The sequence below is a fragment of the Mauremys reevesii genome, linkage group 19 (assembly GCF_016161935.1).
Source record: "Mauremys reevesii isolate NIE-2019 linkage group 19, ASM1616193v1, whole genome shotgun sequence".
Classification (NCBI taxonomy): Eukaryota; Metazoa; Chordata; order Testudines; family Geoemydidae; genus Mauremys; species Mauremys reevesii.
Window position 1 is genome coordinate 23,095,001 of NC_052641.1, and position 24,494 is coordinate 23,119,494.

A 24,494-nucleotide genomic window follows, 5' to 3' on the forward strand; every position below is an offset into this window, starting at 1 on the left:
GGAAGGACTCTTCAAGGCTCTCCCTTTACCCTCTTTGAGAAAGACAAAAAAGAAATAAAAAGACTCAATGCTACTGTTAACTTTAGGCTGTTACCTAATGCAAAAATCTTACTAGCTGCAAATTGCCAGCTACATCTGTTGCCAGAAAACAGTTTCCAAATGTGCTTTGACTTTTTATTTTTAATCAGATACCTCATTTAGCCAAACTACAGACACTGGGTTGATAAACCTCTATAGGAAACAGTTTTAAGTGGGACCAGATCACAGTTCTTTCAAGGCTGACTCAACTACATAGTGGGAGAGAAAGCACGCTCCTTTGCAAATGTATAACAATATTTATCAACAATTTGAAAGAACTAATTAAAGTAGCCGTGAACATCTCTGCTCATTGGAAAACAAATTTTAAATGTTTCACGATAGTACACATCAAGACAAAGGTTTGTCAGTATAAAAAAATATGGTAATGTAACCTAATATGAAGTTATGTTCTATTTAATACAATTAGACTTAAGAAAAAACAAAAAAATCTAGACAAATAATTTATACGACAGCCTATTTGAAACAGAACTCTTTCAAGGCCATCTGTTTTTCTAAGGAGTATTTCTAAGACTGCCAAGTTCTATATTATCAGTGCAGTCTTTAATTATAAAAATTAATAGATAAAAATTAGATACTGTTCAGTGTCTAAAATATCACACCCAGAAAAAAATCAGTTATTTATTCAAAGAAGTTACAAGTATCCTGTATATTTTCTAACATTTGTGTGCAATTGTGATCATTTTCAATTGTTTGAAGCTTAGCATGTTGAATACATTGTTACCAGATGCTTGACTTTTTATAAAATGTTTCCACAAGTTTTGATCATTATGTAGGGAGTAAGGTTTTGTAAACAATCTTTACTGCTCAATTATTGTTATACTGCAGTGGAGCTAGGGCTTGAGGGGAAGAGAATCATTTTATAACATATACACCATATACTTTTATTTTTAAAATTGGTCCCCACCCTAGATTTCTCACTGGCAAAGTTTGTTTTACTAATGCATTAGTTGATTGGCTGTTCAATTGCTAACAGATGCAAAATTTTCACAAAGGTAGATTCACTTTTACTAAAGTAATTAAAATACACAGTACGGATATTTTAAGAACAAGTTAACAATAACTTCTTATGTTAAATTTTCTACATGGTTACAAGTTTAGGTAATTTTAATACTTCACTCTGATTTTTATATTTTCAAACCTTTATAGGCAAGAAGAATACAAGTACAAATATAATCAATGTGAAATACAAAAAATAAAATAAACTATTAATATAAAAATAACAGAAGATTTCAGGTTCTAATATGTCCTCAGTTTTGAGGGGAAGTTCTCATGTCCACATATAGATTAATATAAAGTATTGTAAGGGTCCAATCCTTTGAATACCTGTGAATAATGTCACTCACATGAGATTACACATACATATGTGTTTTCAGTATGCTGTATAGAACACAACATCTCCACATCTCACAAATGTGAACACACTATTTATTAGTAGGCTGTAGATCTGACAACCAGAATCAAGCAGACTATTGTGATGGATATGCTATTTTAAATATTCATAAAAAGGAACTACGTCATTTACATTTAAAGATAAACTTTCAGGAGCTTCTAGAAATGCGCTGATGGGGAGGGGAGCCTAATTTGGAACCCAGGGAATTAGACACCTCATAAAATTGGATGAAGGGATAATAGGGGACTAGTATTCTCATTTAAACAACAATTTTCAAGTAAAACATGCCATCTTGTTCCCAATTTGAGAAAATTCCCTGTTGAGCATATTTAATTTTTTGCCTTGTCCCGGTTTGTCTGGGGATATGTACAAACCTTGCAGACACATTTATCAAAATAAATATTTTTTGGCCTTCATGTTTCCTGAGACGGTTAAAATCACCAAAAGATATAAAGGAATATACTCATATAACCCATGGTTTATGACCTTGATTTAAAATTAGGGACCAACGGGTCCTGCCACGTACACAGAAGACCTTTCCACTATCAAGGTGGATCAAACTTTATAACCAGCAACATTTCATCCAAAACCCTCATGTCATGTACAATTTCTATTCCACACTTCCTTTAATGGCCACATAGTAAAAGTTATCTGCTCTTTAGCTGGGTCTCTTGGAAATTCCAAGCCACATTCTCCACTAAAATAATAGTTTAAAAAAGTACTAGCCAACCAAAGATTCCAATAATATTTATCAAAATTCATATATATTTCTTACTTCTTGGATGAGATCCTCTACTTAAGCAACTTACTGGTGCAAAGGTCTCAACTAAGCACATACTCATTGTTCAAGAGATTTCACATTCCACATGTTTACATATACCTTGGGAAGCAATTCTGCATCAAAAACCATCCTGCCAACAAACTGAATTACCTTGTATATCAGCAAACATGTTGCTATTATAGGCCAAGATCTGCCAGCAACTTTCACCTAAGGCACCTGTCATGGAGCAAATAAGATTTTAATGGTTTTTGCTGGTGCTTTGATATCTTAGAGGTTTACTTTAAAAATGACTAAAGACAACCAAAGATCAATACTCCAGAAACACCAGCCAAGGGATTTTGTAAAGTATCTTAACTTTGTCTGTGGAACAGCATAGGCTTTAAGTCTTTACCCTGATATTTGACTTTTACAAAAACCTATACACTTCCCTCCCTGTAAACAATCTTGTTTTCCCTCCCAGAAGTAGTCAGGGGTGTAAGTGGAGGCATGTTTGCCGAAAAGGCAGCCTACATTTTATGGGGTTCCACACCCAGAAATAGTCCCGGGCCATGGCAAAGTACATGTGACTGGAGACCACAGACAGTGTTTATTAGCTATAGATGAAATAGTCTTTGCTCTCTAAAATACAGATTTTTAAACAGTTCTCTGTTCCACATATGCACCAAACGGGGGGAGGGGGAACCGAATAACATTCTGAGTAGAACAGACCAAAAGCGGAGCTACATTTTTTAAATGTGCCTGTTCAAGTCTGTGTGTCTTTTGATCGGGCTACAAGCTAAATAGGGTTTGGCAAAATTGTTCACCACCACTCAGAGAAAGCCAGGCTAGAATTTAAATAGCTGCATGTACTTAAAATCCTTGTTCTCACTACATTCTTTGCGCTGCAGAACGCTAGTACCCTGATGGAACCAGGGGCAGCCATCTCTTGTTGCAGATCTGACAGATTTTAACTAAACACAGATTTTGCCTTCTTGAAACAGTGTGCCAACCGACACTGAAATTGATGCATATAAATTGTGTTCTTTTCTCAGAAGATAATCACCTGATAGATGCAAGAGTACTGCCTGCTGGCCAATAAAGCCACATAAGGGGACTATAATGTGAACTAACCAAAATAGATTACAGTGTTTAATTGTGCATCTTTATAAAAGAGAAAAGTTATTGATTGCCATAAAATAGGGCCATATCTACACTATAAACTTCTGCCAGTATAGCTATGTCAACCAGAGGTATGAAGACGGTGCGGTCCCTGAGTGATACAGATATGCCATCCAAACCCCTAATCATAGATGCAGTTATATCAGCAAAAATGTAATTATGTCGGTATCGCTTATTTCATTTGGGATGGTTGGAATAAGTAGAGTTTTGGTGGTATAAGAGTCATCCAAAATAGGAGGTGTTTGCAGGTAAAATACACCCATATACCTGTACTGGCAAAGCACTCCTAATGTACACATGGTCCCAGACACATAATGTTGACCTATGGAGATCAACAGCAATGGGATTTTACAAAAATCTTTAGGTATATTAGGGATTTAGTCTTTAGGGATAATAAAAAGATTAGAAAAAAAGCAAGTAAGTGTAATCAACACACCAACAGCACGTTATCTTTGATTTGCTTTGTTTTAAACTATCCAACATACCACATTGATACATGTACTCTCTGGTAACTATTCAAGAATCTCTGCAAATTGTATTGTATATTCAATAAGGTGAGTAATAAAATATGCAAAAGTTACAAAAACACTGGCGGTGAAGAGTGATTACCAAAATCCATAATTTAAGCAGCTTCACCAACATAACCCGGGCTCGATTTTTTAAAAGGTCAGAAAAGCAGAACATTTAAGTACACTCAGCAATCTTTTGTTAAATATCCTGTTCTCTAGCTTATGATTATTATAATTTTTCATCTCCTATTTATCCAAGACATTTTTTGTTTTTTATTTTCCATAACTTAGGATAAAAAAATTTACCTAGCTCTTTTAAGTTATAGGAGGTAAGTGCAGAGAACTATTCACTACAAGGCTCTCTGCATCATTTAAGCCCTCAAAGTGAAAAGGGAGTGTAAAGGGATCTCTGTACCCTCTGCATTCTGGCAGGGGACTTTGTGTCAGACCTTAACAGGCTGGTTATTAGAGAGACAAGGCAAGCCAACACAGCAACAACAACACCAGAAGATATGGTTGTTTGGCAGCAACCCAACAGAGGGCTAGTAAATCCGCATTAAGATTTGGAGGCCTAGAAACCTCATAAAAACTATAATATTTCATCTCATTGGCTGGAATTGCAACCTATGAGAGGTTATGCTGCCACCACACCACCCTTCCCAGTTTGAGGAGGGATCCATCACTCAATCCATTTCCTACACAGGATGTGGAAGGGGGGGGGGGTTGGAGGGGCGGAGTGAGAGGAAAGGAAGAGGGAGGGCGTGTGTGAATTTCACCCATAGTGCATAAACTGCATTCACAGGTTATATTACTATATTTTAGATCACAAAAGTAATTAAGTTCTACATGCTCTGCTAAAATGAGCTCATGAAATGTCTATAAACTAAAAGAAGTTTTGATAACCTAAATAAAGGCTCATACAGCCAGTTACCTATAATTAAACAAATTTCACTTAGGTTTTCATGTAAATACAACTTATTTTATACAGTTTACAACAACTCTTATGAATCATACTGCTGATAATAGGACTGAACCTGCAGAACATTGTCAGACCATTGGTTTCAATGGGAACCAAGGACACTAAACATCTAGCAGGAGGTGCTAAGCACCTTGCAGGCTCAAGCCCAAGGTCATCAAGAAGCTTGTTAATAAAGATGCTGAAATATAAAGTTCTGTATACAATCTGCTTTGCAGAACACACGTCTTAACAGCACCAGCTTGGCACATGTACAAAACCTGGCAATCAGCAGTTAAGCAAACTACTGTACCTCTATATTCTCTGTCTGGCAGCAATTCACTTGCGTGTCTGTATGTTTTTACAAGTACTCCATGTATTACATTACGTCAGCTCCATTGCTCTGAGTTTTAAATGGTCTGGGAACATTTTATTATCCATCCTATATCTTTATTTGGAAAACACCACACACTGGAAAAGAGTACATCGCATTATAGTTCTACTCTAATTCTTTTCTTCACTATACTTCCATCACCATTTGAAAGAAACTTCAACAATGTGCAGAGATTAAAAGATTGTATTATATGTGCACATACTATGGTGTTCTGACCAGAGAGCCACTTACGGACAGAACAGCAGTTCTCAACCCATGGCCCACACGCAGCCCAATTAGCACACAGCTGCGGCCCAGCTCAGCTGTGTGCTAAAGGCCGGCCTGTGTGCCAGGGTCCACCAGGTTCCCAGCTGCCTGGCATGGCATGGAGAGGTCCAGGCTGCCTTGCCACCCAGAGCGGTGGGGGTGGGGCTGCTGGCAAGTCCCATGGGCTCGGAGGTCCAGGACAGTCCCCATGGGGTTAGGAGCCCGGGGTAGCCGCCCAGCCTCGCAAGCTCCAGGGTCCCCGGCAGCCACGCAGTGGGAGTCTGGGATCAGGGGCAGCCGGCCAGCCCCACGGGCTTTGTGGTCTGCAGCAGATGCACGGCGGGCGTCCGGGGCAGGCAGCTGGTCAGGGGCCGGGCTGCCGCTGCCCTGCAACCCGGCCCCGGCAACCCAGGTAACACATTGTGGGCTGCATATGCGGCCCACAATGCTTAATAAGTTGAGAATCACTGGGCTAGAGAAAGCACCACATATATGTTAATAGGTATATCAGCCACAAGGTCAGAGGATTTAGAAGCAGTGCCCATCATCAACTTTTATTTCATCTGTATAAAAATAAGTCCCTGTGCATCTTGATAAAATGCACCCTGACACCATGGAACTCCAGAACAAACACAGCCTAACTTAGATACAATGATCCTATGGAAATGCCACTTCATAACACTTACTTACTGTCTCTTTTATTCCGTGTTATTACTAACCCTTCTTTCCCAAACTGGCACTTGATTTCCAGATGGGTAAATATATAGAATTCTGCAGGAATCTATTTACCACACTATGGATCTACTGAACTACAGTGCTAATACACTATTGCTTTTTAAAAAAATCTTATCTTGGACACTAAACACATGATGTATGTAAGTGCAGATTAACCCTTTCTGGATTCTATGTATATGAACTCACAACATTCAGAATTAAAGGCCTTATTACAAACTAATTCCTGCAAAGCAAAGTGAAAACATTAGCCAGCATGCCAACCTTCTCTATAGGATCAAAATAGGCCCAGGATGTCTACTGACACATGCAAGGCCCAATCCACCATGGACACAGTACCCATAACAGCAAATGGGGAACCAGGTACACACACCAATGCGGGATTCCTCAGATATACATTCACCACTGAGGTCTATTACCAGCAGTGGTATCAAGTACATCTGATCAAGCAAATATATGAAAATTACCTCTATGCATATAAAGTTAGGGTAACATGAAACTTAGAACACACGGCCTACTGGCTATTTGTCTTGGGCAATTACCAATAAACAAATAAAATTGGCTGTGCTTTTCCCCACTGTGATTACAGGCAAGGAAAAAAAAGCCTTCCCAATTCAATATATGGTAATCACTCCTACTCAATGCTTCCAAGTGAGCATCAATTCAATTAGGAATTCTAACATTTCTCAGTTCTAACCCTGCTCAGGAAGGGACCACTGCAATCTAAAAACCTGCCTTCAATTAGGGCGGGTGGAATGAATTTACTAGCAGAAGCATGGGAGAGCAGAGATCCTGAAAGCCTTTTATCTAGCCTACAATGTAGTTATGGCAAATCACGGGTCTGAAGATTTTCAGTGTGCCAGTCACCTACAAATTTACTTGCACCAAATGATTGGGCCTGTGCCAATGAAGGGAACTTAAAAGGGCATGGAAAAAAAAATCATCCTCAGAGAGGCACCAAAACAACTAACAACTTCGGTAGGCCTGGAATTCTAGGAATGTTCATGAACACAAATTTTCACAGATGTCAACGAAATAGGCTGGTAGGATAAGGAAATACGTTTTTTAAAACTGATCACATTCAGATCAATAGCAAAGTAACAAAACATACATATGGACAAAAGTTTCAAGTACACAGCATAGTCAGACGGACAAAGATTAAAATTGTGCAGAAAGTGATCAATATTGTCACAATTCCAATGCAGAGTTGAAAATAAAACAAGCCGCCCAGCTTTCCTCTTTCCTATATCTATTCTACAGGTTGAAACCACATTTTCATCATACTTCATACCTGTAAGATAACTGGGGAAACCCAGTTGAGTTTTAATTAATAGAAAGTACAGTTAGAGTTTAGCCATTATTTATGGGAGAGACACAATAAATTATTTTACACAGACTCCAAAAAGCTGAAATCTACCTTAGACTTAAAGTTCCTTGAATGGAGCTTAAACATAAATTATGGTATACAAAGTTTACAATAAGAAAAAAAAAGTCTCAATACTTACTGGGCTTTTTTAAAAAAAGCAAATGTTTCCCAGAATATTATTTACAACTGTAAAGAAGTAATGATGAATTTTTAAAGCTGAGACAAACTTATGAACTAGCTATGGTTTTTCTTTTAAACTAAGGAAGATAAAATAAAGACGTTTCAGGTAATTAAAGATTGTATCTACTTATCCCTGGGAATGTTTAAATAAAGATAATATCTGAAAGTTTCTCAGGAATATTAATAATCTGTAAGGTTAAAAGTAGTGCTACCAGTTGTTAGGGAGTAACACAATTCTGAATGGGAAAGTATACGAATGATACCATTCCAAAATGCGTGTCTGTGTACCAACAGAAAAGATAGAGACTTTAACTAAGAATGCTGCATTGAGTAAAATGAAAAAAAGGTGGTTCTATTTTCTAGAATTTATATTTGACATTTAAATATTTCCCCCACACCGTAAAATATGAATTGCCTGGTAAATTCAGACAAGATTATTTTCCGAAAGTGAATTACAAAAGTGATGTGTCCCCACCTCACTCCTCTTGCCAGGGGATGCAGTTTACATCACAAAAAGAAGCTGCTACCAAATCAAAACATAGTGCCCTGCTATAAACTATTATTTGCATAGAAACCCTATTCCAGGGAAGAACTGATGGGAAAGAATTGCAATGGACTTAATATGCAAAAATAAGAAAAACAAAACACGTAGATCACATGCCTGAAAATAAATAAAAGATTTCTTTACCACTATTTAATTTGTACTGCTCTTTCACTCAAAGAATTATAGGTGGATACAATAATCCCTCCCCATAGAGATGAAACACATATTACAATATGTAATAACAGTGTCTGTCACTGCAAGTGATGATCAATTATAAAAAATATTTTTACATGAAGTACAAAATTGTTTGTTCTCAATGAAGAAATGATACAACTAACTAACTTCCCTGTATTATCTGGATAGTACTCTAGCTTTTTTATCTATATCTATATCTATATCTATATCAATACAAATGTATAGCAGAAAACAGTGTTTCCATATTATATAACAAGGGTTTTAAATTACTAGCATGTTTTATTAAATTAGATTTTTTCCCCAAAGGAACATATAATATTGCTCTGTTAACTATGAATATGATATGAGACACTATATGGTGTACTTAACACCATTTCAGACAAATATTTAATATCTTAGTAAATAGGGGACAGTTAAAGACAATCATTGAATACAATTACTACCCTCCCTTACAAAAACTTGTTCAACAAAAAGGCAAAAGCAGGACTTTGAAATTAGCTGTAATAATCTCATTGTTCAATTTCATGGAGTTTAAGACACTACCTTCCCCTCCCCACAAGCCAAATGTTAATCCATGCTGTAACCTGATTTAATTTTCCAGCTGACAGGATGGGAATATGCTACAATGGCAGATCAGTCCACTATGTTTCTTTTACTCTCAGCTATTCCTGCACCATTTCCACACTTGATTATGACAATCAAGTGAAGAGCTGTGGTTTTTAAGAAGCAAGTTTAACTATTTCAAAAGACAAGGCTTCTTAAATTCTTTTTAAACGGCTGTGCAAATTATAAAAACAAGAAACATTACTCTCTATGTACATATAGCACAATGGACACATCTTTCTACAGTTTAATCGGACAAAAAAAATCACACTGAACTGTGATTACTCTAATAAAAAGCAAGCTATTTTAATCTGTTTCAGTGACAAATAACTAAGGTGGATTTGTACTACCTTAATTAGTTAAATACTGATTTTTGCAACTACACAAAGATCTGAACGAAATTAGTTACTAACATGCTTTTGGCCCTCCAAGATAAAACAGGATCGCATTTCAGAGTGTAGCAAGTTACATTTTGAGACACATCACGTACGATAGTACTTACTGTAGCGTAACAAACAAGGTATTTAAACTTCTTTCGAAATCTGCCAACTCCTCAGTGTGCTCTAATCAGTACAGATGAACACTTCTACCTGCCCCTAAATTGCTTAAATATAGATAACATGGGGAGGGGGGGGAGGGGTGGAACATACACAAAAGTCAGCCAGAAAAAAACAAAACAAAACAAACTCAGATAGAAATGATCTGCCACAAATAACATTTGTTTTCAAGTTGCAAATTCATAAATGCAAAAAAGCATTTATTTAATAGCTCTTTACACTATACAAGGCATCCAGGAAATGTAATAGATAGCATAGTATTTTGTTTAGGTTTTTAAGCTAACAACATGACTACAGCATTTATCTATATTTAAAAATGATAAATACAGCTTCATAATACTGGTCATTTCAGAGCATCAAACCACTAAAGTTATGCAGATTGCTACTATCAACACCTATAGTAAGCACATATAGAAAGATTCAATATGTGAAAGTATAACCCACCTGAGAATAGCAAGCAATGGAAGCATTCATGTAACAGATTACTTTTCAAACTAACATTCTATCCTTCAGACATAATCTGCCTTTATGTGACTATTTATGCATAAATACCAGACACTGACCTATTGTTTTCAGTTGTTATGAATGTAGTACAGTTACCAATTAAGTGAATCAACAAGTACTTAATACATCAGCTGTTGTACAAATAATGAGACCATTGACATTAATGCAATAAAATCTAGCGGTCGAGGGATTGTGATTTTTTTCTTCAGAAAATGTTGAAAAGTTTTGCCCTGTGAGTTCATATCCATTGTATTTAATATATAAGCAGCATATAAAGTTTACAATTTGTATCCAAAATAGTGTTACATAAAGACTCAACTAAAATGATCAAGAAGTGGGAATGATTGAGAACAGAAGTATCAACAGTGAACAGGAAAAAAAAACGCTTGAGGAAAAGGGAGGAAGGAAAAAAATGAAATTTAAAGGACGCGTTCAATAGTAGGCACATATACAATTTCAGTAGCTTTTCAAGCAATTGCTGATCATAGGTTTTATTCCTATTGCATATTAACTGAAAAACAAGATTCTTTTTAAAAAATAGGAGTACTTGTGGCACCTTACATGCTAAAATAAATGTGTTAGTCTTTAAGGTGCCACAAGTACTCTTGTTTTTTTTTGCGGATACAGACTAACACGGCTGCTACTCTGAAGATTCTTTTAGTTTTCAAGTTTAAAATCTATTTTGCTAAATAAGTAATTTGATTGAAATTGCAACCTCTTCATGACTTTTTACTTAAAATTATATATGGTTTCAAGATATGGACCATGTTTTTCCAAACTAAAAACCATTTATATTAGTTAGTATGACCAGGCATAGTGCCAAAATTGACAAGAGAGTAACAGTTCTATTATATATAAGTCATCAAAAACACAGTACTATATTTTGCATTATGCCCTCAAGCTAAATTTCAATGGACTTTTTAAAACAAAAAACACATTTACATCAGTTTTGTAATTTTTTTGTATAAACAGTATATACATACAATGACATTTGTCATCACTTGTTTGGGTATGACTTATCACTAGGGTTGCCAACCCTCCAGGATTGCCCTGGAGTCTCCAGGAATTAAAAATCAATCTTTTATTAAAGATTGTGTCATGTGATGAAACCTCCAGGAATACGTCCAACTAAAACTTGCAACCCTACTTGTCACATCAATTCACAGCTGTGCGATTTACATACTATGATATCTTAAAAAATAAGCTATTACATATTGCCAGAATAGGTAACGCTATTGTTCCTTTCAATTTGATGAAATAGTTTGTGTCTCTCTCATATACGTTTGCACGCGTGCGCACGCACACACACACCCCCCCAGAGGCATGGAGCCAAACCAACAATATTTTAACTTCTTCTTTTAGCAGTATATAAGTATAACTTCCCATTTCAACCACCACCAAATTATACCACCTACTCTGAACCCAAGGCATTTCCAATGCTCAACTAGTGCAACCCAAATTAAGATAAAACAGCAAGTTCTTAGACAACATTTTAAAAAAAATCAAAATACTCCAATATTATTGTTAAATTAAAATACTTGGGTTATAGTTATGAATATTATGAAGTGTAGCAAATTAAGTTCGCTTTTCTTTCATTGGGGAGAGTGCATACATATCTGTCTCTCACTTTTTCTACATACTGTCATTCATAAGTATGCAATGGTTTTCAAGTCACTGACAAACATTAAGACATGCATCTTATGTCTTGGCTCTCAATTAAATTGAAATCCATGATATTTGCCATAATTACAGAATTTCAATAATACACAAGAACTGGCCTCAAACAAAATGGAATAGGAATTTACTTCTACATTGAAAGTACATACTGAGAAAGAGAGAGGCCATTAGTCTGACCTTTATCATCATATGGTACTAAGTTATTTCACTTTGTTGCATTCACAAAAACAATTCATTTTAAGGATGACACCAAACTACATACTACCCATTCATGATGCTCTTATTTAGATTATGAATAAAAACTGAAAGACATACTTCTGATTTACACGTAAAATTATAAAGGCAAAAGAACGCAGGTTTGATCATTTTTGCAGACATTACTTTTTTTTAATAATGTTTCCAAAAGCTGTTAAATTACAACAGATTCTCTTTAAGCAAGTACAGGCCTTTGTCAATAGAAAAGGAGAAGGCATGATGTTATAGGAAACTATCAGTTCTTTTATACAAGAACTTTCAGAACAAAAATTGCAAAAGCATTCAATAGTCTTATTCGTGGAGTGGAGAACACTTTGGTCCTGGCACAGACTGTCATTTTTTTATCTTTGCAGGTATTCGAAGACAAAGATGAAGAAGAAAGAGCATTGAAGATTGTCTGCATTGGTGGGAAGCTTGCTTTCAATTGAAGACTATCTGGAGAAGGTCCATAAATCATTCAAGGCTATCACAAGATAACTAAGAAGACTCATACTCTCATTTCTTATCTCCTCTGATTGTTCTGAGAAGCCAAGGCCAGTAAAAAAAGCTTATTGAATGAAGACAGTATTGTCAGTAAATTCTTCCTTCTCACATAGTGACTGCAAAAGATGATGTCTTTCTGCAGCTAAAGAGATTCAACAAAAGGTTGCCACTCACTCTCAATATGTCAAAGGCTTTTGAGTACAAAGCTAGATCCTCAAGTAAACTTTCCAGCAGATGAACTAGCTTACCAGCTGGCAATAACATTCTGCCAAGTGTAAATCCCAATTGAGAATCTTCACTGCTTCTAGCAGCAGAACCTGACCTTCCAACCGGGGACCCTGCTAAAGCATACTGAGAGCCTTGTGAACAGAATCTGGAAGATGAGGACTTCCAAGCAGAATCAACATTATCTTTGTGGACAAGTGAGAATGAAACAGCTTAGTTTAACTTAATGGCAAAGAGGGGCTCCCAATGGCTCGACATTAGGCTGGTTGGTAATTTCAGGCCAGGTAAAGACAAGCTGTTATACCCTTCAGCTTAAAATTTAGAGAGAGAACTAAACAAGTTGAAGAACAACATTGTTTCTGTTTTCAATATCAACCTAGTGTTTAGAATGAAGTGATTCCTTGTTCTCTCTACAGTTCAATGAATAAGATGAATTTTCATCGGGACATCAGTCCTCAACAAGAGCAGGACAAGAATCGCCAGGCAAAAGAGAAGAGATGATTCAATAAAGTGAAGACATATAGCCAAAGGGTAGGTAAAAAAGAGGGTTGGAAAGATTGGAATCTGTCAGAACAAACTCTTCCACCAGATACAAGATGTCAAGACAGAGATCTCTATTTATCCTCAACTATTAGCATCTTCAGTGAGACTGGGAAGATACTGTTTATTTCTTAGTGAAGAAGAGAAGAAGATCTGCAGCCCAGACTGCTTAAGTTGAAGGTCCACACAGTGTGAAAACTAAATTGACAAAACAATAGAAAAAAATAACAATCTGTAACTTAACCAAATATAGTACAGTATCAAAAAGCGAGAAGGTAACATGGTCAATTTCAAGCCACATTTCAGAGAGGTTTTCCATCACATTTGATTGAAGTCTGCAAAGTAACCATCCATTACATGAAAAAAGATTTAGTCATAGCCTTAAGTAAATATTAAAATGATGGTTGGTAAATCTTCTTAGTGAACCCTACTGTGCACTTAAACAAACCAACCAACCAACCAACCAAAAGTTAGCTTTCATAATCCTCTGTTCTCCAACTAAGCCAGACAGTCAGCATCAAAGGAAATCTAAGACATCATACAACCTCCTGCCATTTGAGTATACCAATAGCAGATATTCCATTTTTCAACAGGTTATATTTTTTAAACATTTTTCCCCTCAATTTGTTGGACAGGTTCAATAAATAAGTTATTTATTGTTTAAAACTAGCAAGGAAATACACAGAAGTTTCTAAAGTCTTTTAATTTAATGCTTAAGAGCATCACAAATCATAAATTCCATAAAGAAAGGAAGAAGCATTTTTTTAAATGTTTTTACCAAGTTTTTGTACATTTCCAGGTTGTCTGTAATAATTACGCAATGAGATTAAATTTAGAGGTTGAACAGACGTATATTCTATAAGTAAGCTTTCCACAGAAAAGTTTATTAAAGGAACCTTTTCAATTTCTGTTTGACAAGTATATTTTCTCCTAACCTTCTCATCAGAATATGAAGTTAATGGAGATATATTTTAAGTGTTCAGGCCATGAATAGTTATGTTCATTCCTTTCCAGGCTCTTTGTATTTACACTCCCAGACAGCAGAGTTGCCTGGTGACAGCCTATTCACTCCAACAGCACCTGGCAAACCCTTCCTTGTCCCCAAAATGTTGGGAGAAATAGTTAACTAATATTTCACACTATCGTTTAAATGTGAGAGCCATGACTGCCAATGCCTCACAGAACAGGGTTTACAAGACTGCAGCAGGTAAAAAACAAAAACAAAAAAAACAGAGAAACACAACAGCTCTGCATCACCTGTATCCAACATACAGCAAAAATAATCCTAACAGGGTTAGTGCATGATCTAGAATCTGGCAATACCAGACACAGGCAGGTGCTAGTATAAATCTATCAATTTAGCTTACATTTACAGAATGCAAAGGCTCACGCTACACAAAATAAGCCCATAGGGACTACGGCTTTGACATTTTTACAAGAAACATTCACCATCTTTAATATTTACAACACATGTATTTCAAATTTGTTGTGGATCTTTACCTACTTTCCAAAGATTACTACTTCTGGTAAAGGGTCAAGTGTATATAGGAAAGTACACATTTTCCAAGCTAAGCTTTTACAGCAAAAATAAAGGACATATATTTAGTACAGTCACAGTTTACAGTAAATCTAATATGCACAAATCCTTTGTCAAGTTAATAAGCATTTCTTTTCTTTAAACCTCATCTAAAAAATTATCTTAAAAAGTAATTACGTCATATTTTCTACTTACTAGTGTCAACCAGCTAATTCTTTCTTGTGAAGAAAGACAGACATAATATTTTACTTCAATGGTACTTTTTAGAAACATTACATCACAGAAAAAACTCATGTAAAGACACATTATGGCCACTGATAATTTACCAAATAAATACACTGTAATCAATTACACTACAAAGAACTCAGAGTAATTACTAAGAAAGCAATATTTTTCTTGTTTTACTTACAGGCTTCCCCTTATCAGAAAATCTTTTGTCTCATTTTATCAGCATTTTCCCAAAATTTTTATATTGTCACTATATTTGCTTCTCGTGTAATGCTTCAAGTCTATTCTTGCTTATTACGTTTTCCATATTCCATAGTGCATTTTACAACTGGAAATCTTTCCTATAACTGATACAAAATAAAACATCTATATTTCTAAAATTCATCAACCATAATAAACTCAATTAGTCATACTATTAGGCTTTCTTCAAATACATACAAGTATTGCATTGTAGGAACATATTCATTGTTACACAGGTTGTCACATTTCAGGTTTAATATGAACTGACTCAAAAAGAACTTCAGAACAAAAAGTGTCTTAACCAAACAGCAGTTCCTGACGTGCTGTAGTTAAAAAAACAACATTACTCCCCAACATTCATACAATTGTTTAAACCATGCAGAGAATTACTTCTTTGTTAATATGCAACAATGCACACTGATTTCCAAGGACCAAAAGACACAAAGTCCAAACTGTTTAAATAGCACTCCTTAACTATCATACTGTCAATACCATTGAACAGTCCAAAAACAGATGGTTTATATTTCAAAATTTATATTTCATACCTTTTTTGAATATTGTGAAATTTTATACACACACTTTCAACACTGCAGTTATGTGTCACAGGCTAATAACAATGCTATCTCTAATGAAAACCTTTTGGATAGCTAAATCCTTATTGGTAGAAAAGTATGATACAGACTGCATTTTGTTGTCCATTAAATGTCATGACATTCTGTTGTGATTAAAAAATTTTAAATAAAAAATTTACCATGAAGACATTACAAATCACTGTATCCATTAAAATTTGCTTATTTCAAGATGCAATTTGCATTGCTACTGTGACAGATGTTAATCCAAACAATATTTACACCAAGTATTATCTACCAATTTACCTTCTGTTTTCAAGAACTACTGACCAGCAGAAAGATAATTAGCGGCACATGGCTGAAGTACGACACTCCAAAAGCACCACAACTTCTTAAACTAAAGGACTATGTATTCTGCAGAAAATTATTGTGTTGATATAAAATTAAAACACAGCACATAAATCTAATTTCCACTACACACTGAAATAAGTACTTGTAATAGTTTTATTAGGGTAATGACAGAATATTTTTACTAAATTTACTATTGTGGATTTCTCAGATTTTCTTTCTTGAATAAACCAAACTGTAACATTTAGGTGGAATTAAATACCAATCTAGACTACTGCACTTCCCCTTTAAACAAAGACAAAGGATAATCTGCTACAGAAAATTCAATATTGGTTGCTACCTAAGCACATAAATTACTAGAGATTGGGAAAAAGCAGTGAAAGGTTCTACAGTCTAAAATTGTTGCCTTGGCAATTGAAAGAGATAACAAATGATAACTGGAGATAAGGATAGGAAGTGAAATCTGTGTGTGTGTTAAAATGGTCTAATGACTGGTCTTTTATCTTTGGAATTAAAGGTAAACATTTATATTGGAATTCTAAATTTAAGTAACAGCTCTATAGAATAACACATAGATCTACCGAAGTTGAGTACTTTGCTGCATGAAAAGATATGAAAATGTCCAGGCTCAGAGATAAATATCATGCTAAAATTGGAAAGGCAGTCCAGTGTTTCATTCTTATATTATGTTACCGCATCAGCTAAAAGATCTTTATCTTTCATTCATTTTCATGTTTGTTGGAGAAATTCCCTTCTGCTCCTCTATGCTACAGGAAAACATTCAGAGTTCAGTCCTCTTCAGCTACAGTTGTAAGGTTTGGGGTTTGTTTAAGCTTAAAACAATCTGCTCATCTTGGCATATGAAGACCCCAAAACCTGCAGTGGCACTGACATTCAAAATTGGAGACAGCAACCCTACAAACTCCAGAAGTGGGAGGCTAATTACAAATAATTTATATGACTACCCCCCAAAATATCCCAAAAAGCTTCCCAAACTATGGACAGACCCACTGAAGTCATCTCCAGGATAACCAACTGGCACATCACATGCTAAACAAAGGGGCTTTCTTATAAAGAGTATCATAAAATATTTAATCTCCATACAGATTAGAAAGGACCCCCGTTTTTTAGAAATGTCAACCCTGAAGACCTATAGACAGATTAATTTTAGCAAAACTCAACTATCAACCTGGGATGGGCTAAAGGACTACCAGGATTTGAAACAAATGTTCCCAGGATATTTAATAATTTCAACCTGACATTTATGCAGTAGACTACATTGAATCAGTTCTCCCTGCTCTACTTTTAGCCAGCCATTTTTTATATTCTTCCCCCCGAGAGTGGTTGTGCCTTTATAGCTACATAACCTGCAAGGGTTCATAAGGCATTAGCTTGTACAATTTCTTCAGATGGCCACAAAAAGTAAGCGCCAAAATCCTACATAAAAATCATGCTCAAGTATACAGCTAACCAAATTATATCTGCATTGGTGCTCAGTAGCATTCAGAGATTTGTTGAATGCATAACAGCAGATATTATCCAGTATGTAGCAGAAATTAAACATTCTGAAGATAGTTCTAGTTATATGCATTTATTCCCCTAACTTTAATGCACCTCTGCACAGGAATATCATAATGTAAGATACTTTAAAAATATAATGTAAGACTGCATAATATAAAATGATACTGAATAAAAATGTGAAAGCTTTAATATCCTTATGGATTGCAAAAGCAAAGTATTAATCGATAGAATTAAAAACCATTTTCTCTGAAATGTACATTTTTCCCCCAGTACTGAAAAACCCTAAAGTCTTTGAACTTTGCAATTTCTACAGAGAACTCAAAAAGGACAGACACAAAAAAGAAATCTCAGTTAGAAAGTAACAAGAGATACCGAAGTTGGCATTTTATTTCTTTTAAATAGCCTGATATCCTCTTCAATTATTCCCAAATCCCTAAACTCCTCTAAATTTTCTGTCACTTCCAATACAATTGTAACATTTAAGTTTGATACATTCCTTTTTTATTTTGAACAAGGAAGGAGTGGTGTAATAGACTTAACAAGTTCATTGCTTATGAAGCATTCCTCGCATATTGTGCTTAACTCTGCTCAGATTCTGACTAGGATGTTGAAAATGCAGTAATAAAAATATTCAGAACTGTTTTGAATTAAGATTTTTGTGTATTAAAATTGATATTTAATTCTATTAAGGCTTTAACTATACCAAAGATCTAAAAGTTGACATACTGCCGATCAGTTAAACTTTCCCTTTTTGGTTTTTGTTTGCCTAGTGTTTACTACCTACTTCTCAAGTTGGAACTAGCAAGAAAGAAATAGCATTTACTCCCCCTTGTTTATGATACTAAAACTCTCAGTTTTCAGGTGAATTAGTTTCAATAGTCCTCCCTCTTATAACTCAAGTTATGGTACAATGTCAATGAATGAGCCATACAGTCAAATTTTACATTTAGAGACTGTTCTATGACATTCATACAGGAAGTCTGCAGCAAATCTGTGAACTGAACCCAGATCTTGAGTCCCATTCTAATGCCTTAACCACAAGAGTGTCCTTCTCCCTCATTTAAGATAAAAAAATTGATTGTCTTGTCCAATTTGAAACCAAACCATAGGCATCATCGGTGGAAAACAAAATCTATTTTAGTTTATTTAAAAGAGATTGCCCTTGACTATACAATCGAGTTATCCATGTATATAAGAAACATGCTTGAGGAGGAAAAGTCCTTTCAGCAGGGAAAAAAACCTGACAAAAGACACAAAGATTCAGGGAACTTCAGAGTCGCTTTTATGTAGATTCTATAAAATATGTAACCTTGCTGGACAGAAGTCACCAAATAAAAATTAATTTTATCCACTATTAATCTAGTTACACAGAATCAATGTGAGATTACAAAAACGTAGGAACAGATTTGCTCTTTAAGCAAAAGAGCTTCTGTAAAACCAAAACTTCATAGTTTTCATAGGATGCCATTTGAGATAGTAAATTATGTGCCTGCTGGATTGCAGTTTGTAATAAATACAATTTGTTCTCTGTATTACATGGAATTTGACTAATTTGATACAGAACCACCTTCAAAGGACAATCACATCCAAATATCATCCCAATGGAGACACTGTTACAGAAACTATGGCTTCAATATTACTCTTCTTTATAATTTAAGCATCCTTGGAAACTCAAACCTAAAACAGCAATTACTACTTAGTGAGTCAATGGCATCAAAAGGTTCTCAGTGACCACTAGTCTTTTAATACAGCAGCCGACAACTAATGATTAAAACATTCAAGGTCATATTTAAACACCACTAATTATTATTTTGTTGATATACTTCAGCACCTATAGCTTACATCCCTCAGTGTTTTATTTGCTCTTTGTGTTTAGGCTTTGAACTGAATGACATTTATACACACACAGAGTTCATATTAGTACAGTCTCTTCTCATTTACCAATCAGTAATAAAATACATAAAGAAAAATAGCATTACATGGAGTTACAGCAATAATGTACTGCATCTGTAGTGATTTGTTTTGCAGAGGGAGCCTCAAATGAAACAAAGGTGTAGTTGAGCTTTCATGAAAACCCTGTGAGTTAAAGTCATATCTAGATATCTTTAAACCAATACAGTCTATGACAATGGTTCTCAACAAGGGGTACACATACCCCTGGGGGTATGGAGAGGTCTTCCAGGGGGTATGTCAGCTCACGTAGATCAGCATTTCTCAACCTGGGGATCCAAGATGGGTTTAGAGGGGTTGCAAGTTCAGGGTCAGCATTAAGGTGTGGCAAGTAGGGCAACTGCCTGGGGCCCCGTGCCACAGGGGGCACCATGAAACTAAGTTACATGCTTCAGCCCCTGATGCTTTGGGTACGCAAGACAAATCAGACTCCCGAAAGGGGTACAGTAGTCTGGAAAGGTTGAGAACCACTGGTCTATGATATACAATAAATGGGCTGGGTAAAGGGTGTAAAATTAGGAAAAACATTCAAAATACTCTCCTGGAAAGTTCCCAGATCAACACATTTCATATAGTTGTCTCCCTTGTGCAATATTTAAAGCCTAGGAGCAAAAAGTTCCCTGCTCAGAAAAAGGAGATCTTGTCTCCCTACCAACAAGGAGATTAACCAAAAAGAAAATGAGTGTTCTACTACTTAGGATGCCTTATCTCTTTTGAGGTAAAGTTCATTAACTGGGCAATATCACACAGAAGAGAACTTTGGGTGTGTTTACATTTGTATTATTGGCATATCTTGAAAACAGTATGCTTTCAGCTAGTATTAACAAAGCTAGCTTTAAGCTACATCTGATACTGTATAATAAGAGGGCTTTCTAAGAAAGGAAGATTAATCCATGTTTAGTCAATACTATTAGCTTAAAAAATGTTTGTTTTTAAAAAGGAAGAAGCCTGATGCTATTCAACCCAACTAGACAGGAAATTTATCATTTCACTACATATTATAGAAAAAGAATGCCTAAACTTGGCTTCATTTTTCCTTCTGTAGCCAAGGCAAGGGTCTCAAAATGTTTTTAACTGCAAATTAAAACTGTTAGGAATATTTTATGTTCCTTGAGAATTTTTGGCAGGCTGTGAGATTCACAGCAAAACACATTCACCAGCAAGTTATTTCCCAGCTAATGGAACTCCTGGACCAAGGATATGCTGTGTAAATTAATAAAATTCTTGCAATGCCACCGAAAACATACATTTGCCTGTCTGTTTATAACCTGTGTGGAGATCATTAATATATAATGACATCAAGATAACAGACCAAAGCTGAGACTTGAAAGCACAACTCACTGCTAAAAAGATATGTAAAAATGGCACCTTTTCACTCAACAGATCTCTCCATGTGTATTTGGCGTCACATCCAATATCTTAGAATACATCTATACTAATTTTTTATTACTGCTAGCACTGCAGAGCCAATACAGCTATGGGAGCATAAGCTGGACTCTAATCTGGTTCACACAACATACATTTTATTACTCAAGTTCCAACTACAGAATTGGAGGAGGAGGAAATATTTTTCTGGTAGTTTGATTAAAAATAAGGACCTGTTTGAAGTTACTCTGAAGTTTGAAGTGTTAGAAATACCTCCAGAGGAAACAGATTAACCAAAGTGCAGGGAAGGTCGCCAAGGGAAAATACTATCAGCACCATATACACGGTGCATGCATCTTTTAAGTGTTGCATACTAATCAGTCCTATTTTGCTAATTTAGATTTTTATCTGTCAACTATACTTCACGTGTCCACAAAGAGTGTTCTTTAATGTGACATTGTTTGCTGACTGGTTATGAAGTTATGAATTACCTAGCCAAAGTAAAGGTGATAAAAGACAGTTACCTTTTCGTAACTGGTGTTCTTCTAGATGTGTTGCTCATGTCCATTCCATATTAGGTGTGTGTGCTCACCACATGCACCAGTGCCAGAACTTTTTCCCTCAGCAGTAGGGGACCAGCTGTGGCACCCCCTGAAGTGGTGCCTGCATGGCGCAGTATAAGGGGCGCCGACGGCTCCTCTCATTCTCATTTCCTTCTTTCCGGAAACTCTGACAGTGGGGAAGGAGGGTGGGTTGTGGAATGGACATGAGCAGTGCATCTCGAAGAACACCAGTTACAGAAAAGGTAACTCTCTTTTCTTCTTCGAATACTTGCTCATATCCATTCCATATTAGGTCCCTCCAAAGCAGTACCCCTGGAGGTGGGTAGGAGTTCACGGATGTGTCAATTGCAATACAGCTCTGCCAAATCCAGCTTCATCTCCGGCCTGCTGAGTGATGGCATAATGAGCCATGAACGTGTGGACAGAGGACCACGTTGCAGCTCTATAGATATCCTAAATAGAGATGTGCGCCAGGAAGGCGACTGAAGAAACCTGTGCTCTCGTCAAGTGGGTGGACAATCGGTGGCAGTGGAACCACGGCCAGGTCATAACAGGTCCTTATGCATGAGGTCATCCAATTGGAAATCCTCAGAGGTCACCGGAAGGCTCTTCATCCTACCTGCTGTAGCAATGAAGAGCTGAGTTGATTTACAGAAAAGCTTGGTACGTTCTAAATAAAAAGCCAAGACCCTTCGGACATCCAGTATGTGAAGATGCCTCTCTTCACTGGTCTTGTGCGGTATGGACAGAACACCAGAAGGAAAATGTCCTGGCTCATATGGAAGGTGGATACCACCTTCGGCAGGAAGGCCAAATGGGGCCACAGCTGAACCTTGTCTTTGTAGAAGACCATATACGGTGGTTCTGAAGTCAAGGCTTTAATTTCAGAGACCCGTCTCGCCAACGTCACCGCCACCAGGGAAGCGACCTTCCATGACAGGTGGGAAAATGAGTTGGAACCCAATGGCTCAAAAGGTGTGCCTGTGAGCCTAGAGAGGACCAAGTTAAGATCCCACTGTGGGACAAGATTCCATACCTGCAGGAAGAGTCTCTCGAGCCCTCTCAAGAATCTGACCATCATGTCATGGGGAAACACAGTCTGTCCTTGGATTGGCAGGTGAACAGCAGAGATGGCCGCTAGATGCATTCTAATGGAAGTGTGTGCCAGGCCCTGGTTGCTCAAATGGAGCAGATACTCAAGGACAGCCTATATGGACGAACATGAGGGAGAGATGCCACACTCGGACGCCCAGTGGGAAAACCTCATCCACTTGGCCAGGTAAGTCAGTCTGGTTGAGAGCTTCCTACTTCCCAGGAGGACCAGTTGGACTCTTGAACAGGTCCGCTCCTCCAGGTTCAGCCACACAGAATCCATGCTGATAGGTGGAGGGACACTAGATTGGGGTGTAGGAGCTGACCGTGGTCCTGTGACTCTCTTGATCTTTGCCGGTACCCTACTGATGAGTGGAACTGGAGGAAACGTGTACATCAGGCTCTCTGACCATGACAGGAGGAAGGCATCACAGAGGGACCCCTGCTGAGAGCAAAACCGGTGGCATTTCCTGTTCTGTCTGGTAGCAAACAGGTCCTCTTTGGGAGTTCCCCACCTTTGGAAGATCATGCATGCTACCTCTGAATGGAGCAACCACTCATGGTGAGAGGAGAAGTCCCTGCTGAGCTGGTCCACCAGTGTATTCTTGACATCGGGAAGGTGACAAGATTCCCAGTGGATTTTGTGGCTCACGCAGAAGTCCCATAGTGGAGTGCCTGTTGACAGAGAGCCAACAAGCGCACTCCCCCTATCCTGTTGATGTAGAATATTGAGGCTGTGTTTTCCATCAGGACTTGTACCACCCTGTCTGACAGTGGGGAAGGAAGACTCCACATGCCAGCCAGATGCTCAGAGCTCTTTGACGTTTATGTGTAACTTTACCTCCTCCGGGGATCATATCCCCTGTGTCTGGAGGTCACTGAGCTGCGCGCCCCATCCAAGGTGTCTAACAACAACTCGATGGAGGAAGAGGGGGTTGTCAAACCGAACCCCCTTCAGGACTCTCCCGCGGTCGTTCCAACATTGTAGTGAGGTAAGCATCACCTGGGGAACACCCTGACACAGGTCGAGTTGAGGTCTGCTCCGATGAACTCTATCCTCTGCACTGGCACCAATGTCGACTTTTTGTTGTTCACCAGTAGGCCCAGAGAGCGGCACATGGCTTGAAGCACCGCAACATTCCTTTGGACTTGAGACCTGGAGCTTCCCTTGACGAGCCAGTCATCGCGGTACGGTAGATCTGGACATCCCGGCATCTGAGGTAAGCCACTATCACCAACATGCACTTCATAAACACTCTTGGTGCTGTCGCCAGGCCAAATGGGAGAACCACAAACTGGTTGTGGTGGGGCCCCACCGTAAACCAGAGGAAGCATCTGTGTCTTTGAAAGGGTGGAGGGATAGCTCAGTGGTTTGAGCATTGGCCTGCTAAACCCAGGGTTGTGAGTTCAATCCTTGAGGGGGCCACTTAGGATCTGGGGCAAAAATTGGTCCTGCTAGTGAAGGCAGGGGGCTGGACTTGATGACCTTTCAAGGTCCCTTCCAGTTCTAGGAGATTGGTATATCTCCTATTATTATCATCATCACTATGTGGAAGTATGCGTCCTTCAGGTCGAGGGCAGCATACCAGTTTCCCGGATCCAGGGAGAGGGTAATAGAAGCCAGGGAAACCATGCAGAACTTTAACTTCTTTAGGTACTTGTTGAAGTCTTGCAGGTCCAGGATGGGC

At 37.4% G+C, this 24,494-nt stretch overlaps 1 protein-coding gene across 8 annotated transcripts in view; it reads right to left on the reverse strand.

Annotated features, from left to right (window-relative positions):
- DENND1A (DENN domain containing 1A) overlaps nt 1–24,494 on the reverse strand; it is a 367,825-nt gene that overhangs the window by 290,587 nt on the left and 52,744 nt on the right. For all 8 annotated transcript variants that reach the window (XR_005589908.1, XM_039506504.1, XM_039506501.1 and 5 more), the window contains exon 3: nt 2,421–2,486. Coding sequence is in view for 7 of the 8 variants with exons in the window: in XM_039506504.1 (XP_039362438.1) it covers nt 2,421–2,486 (66 nt within the window). In the remaining variant the exon portion in view is untranslated. The remainder of the gene's footprint in view (nt 1–2,420; nt 2,487–24,494) is intronic.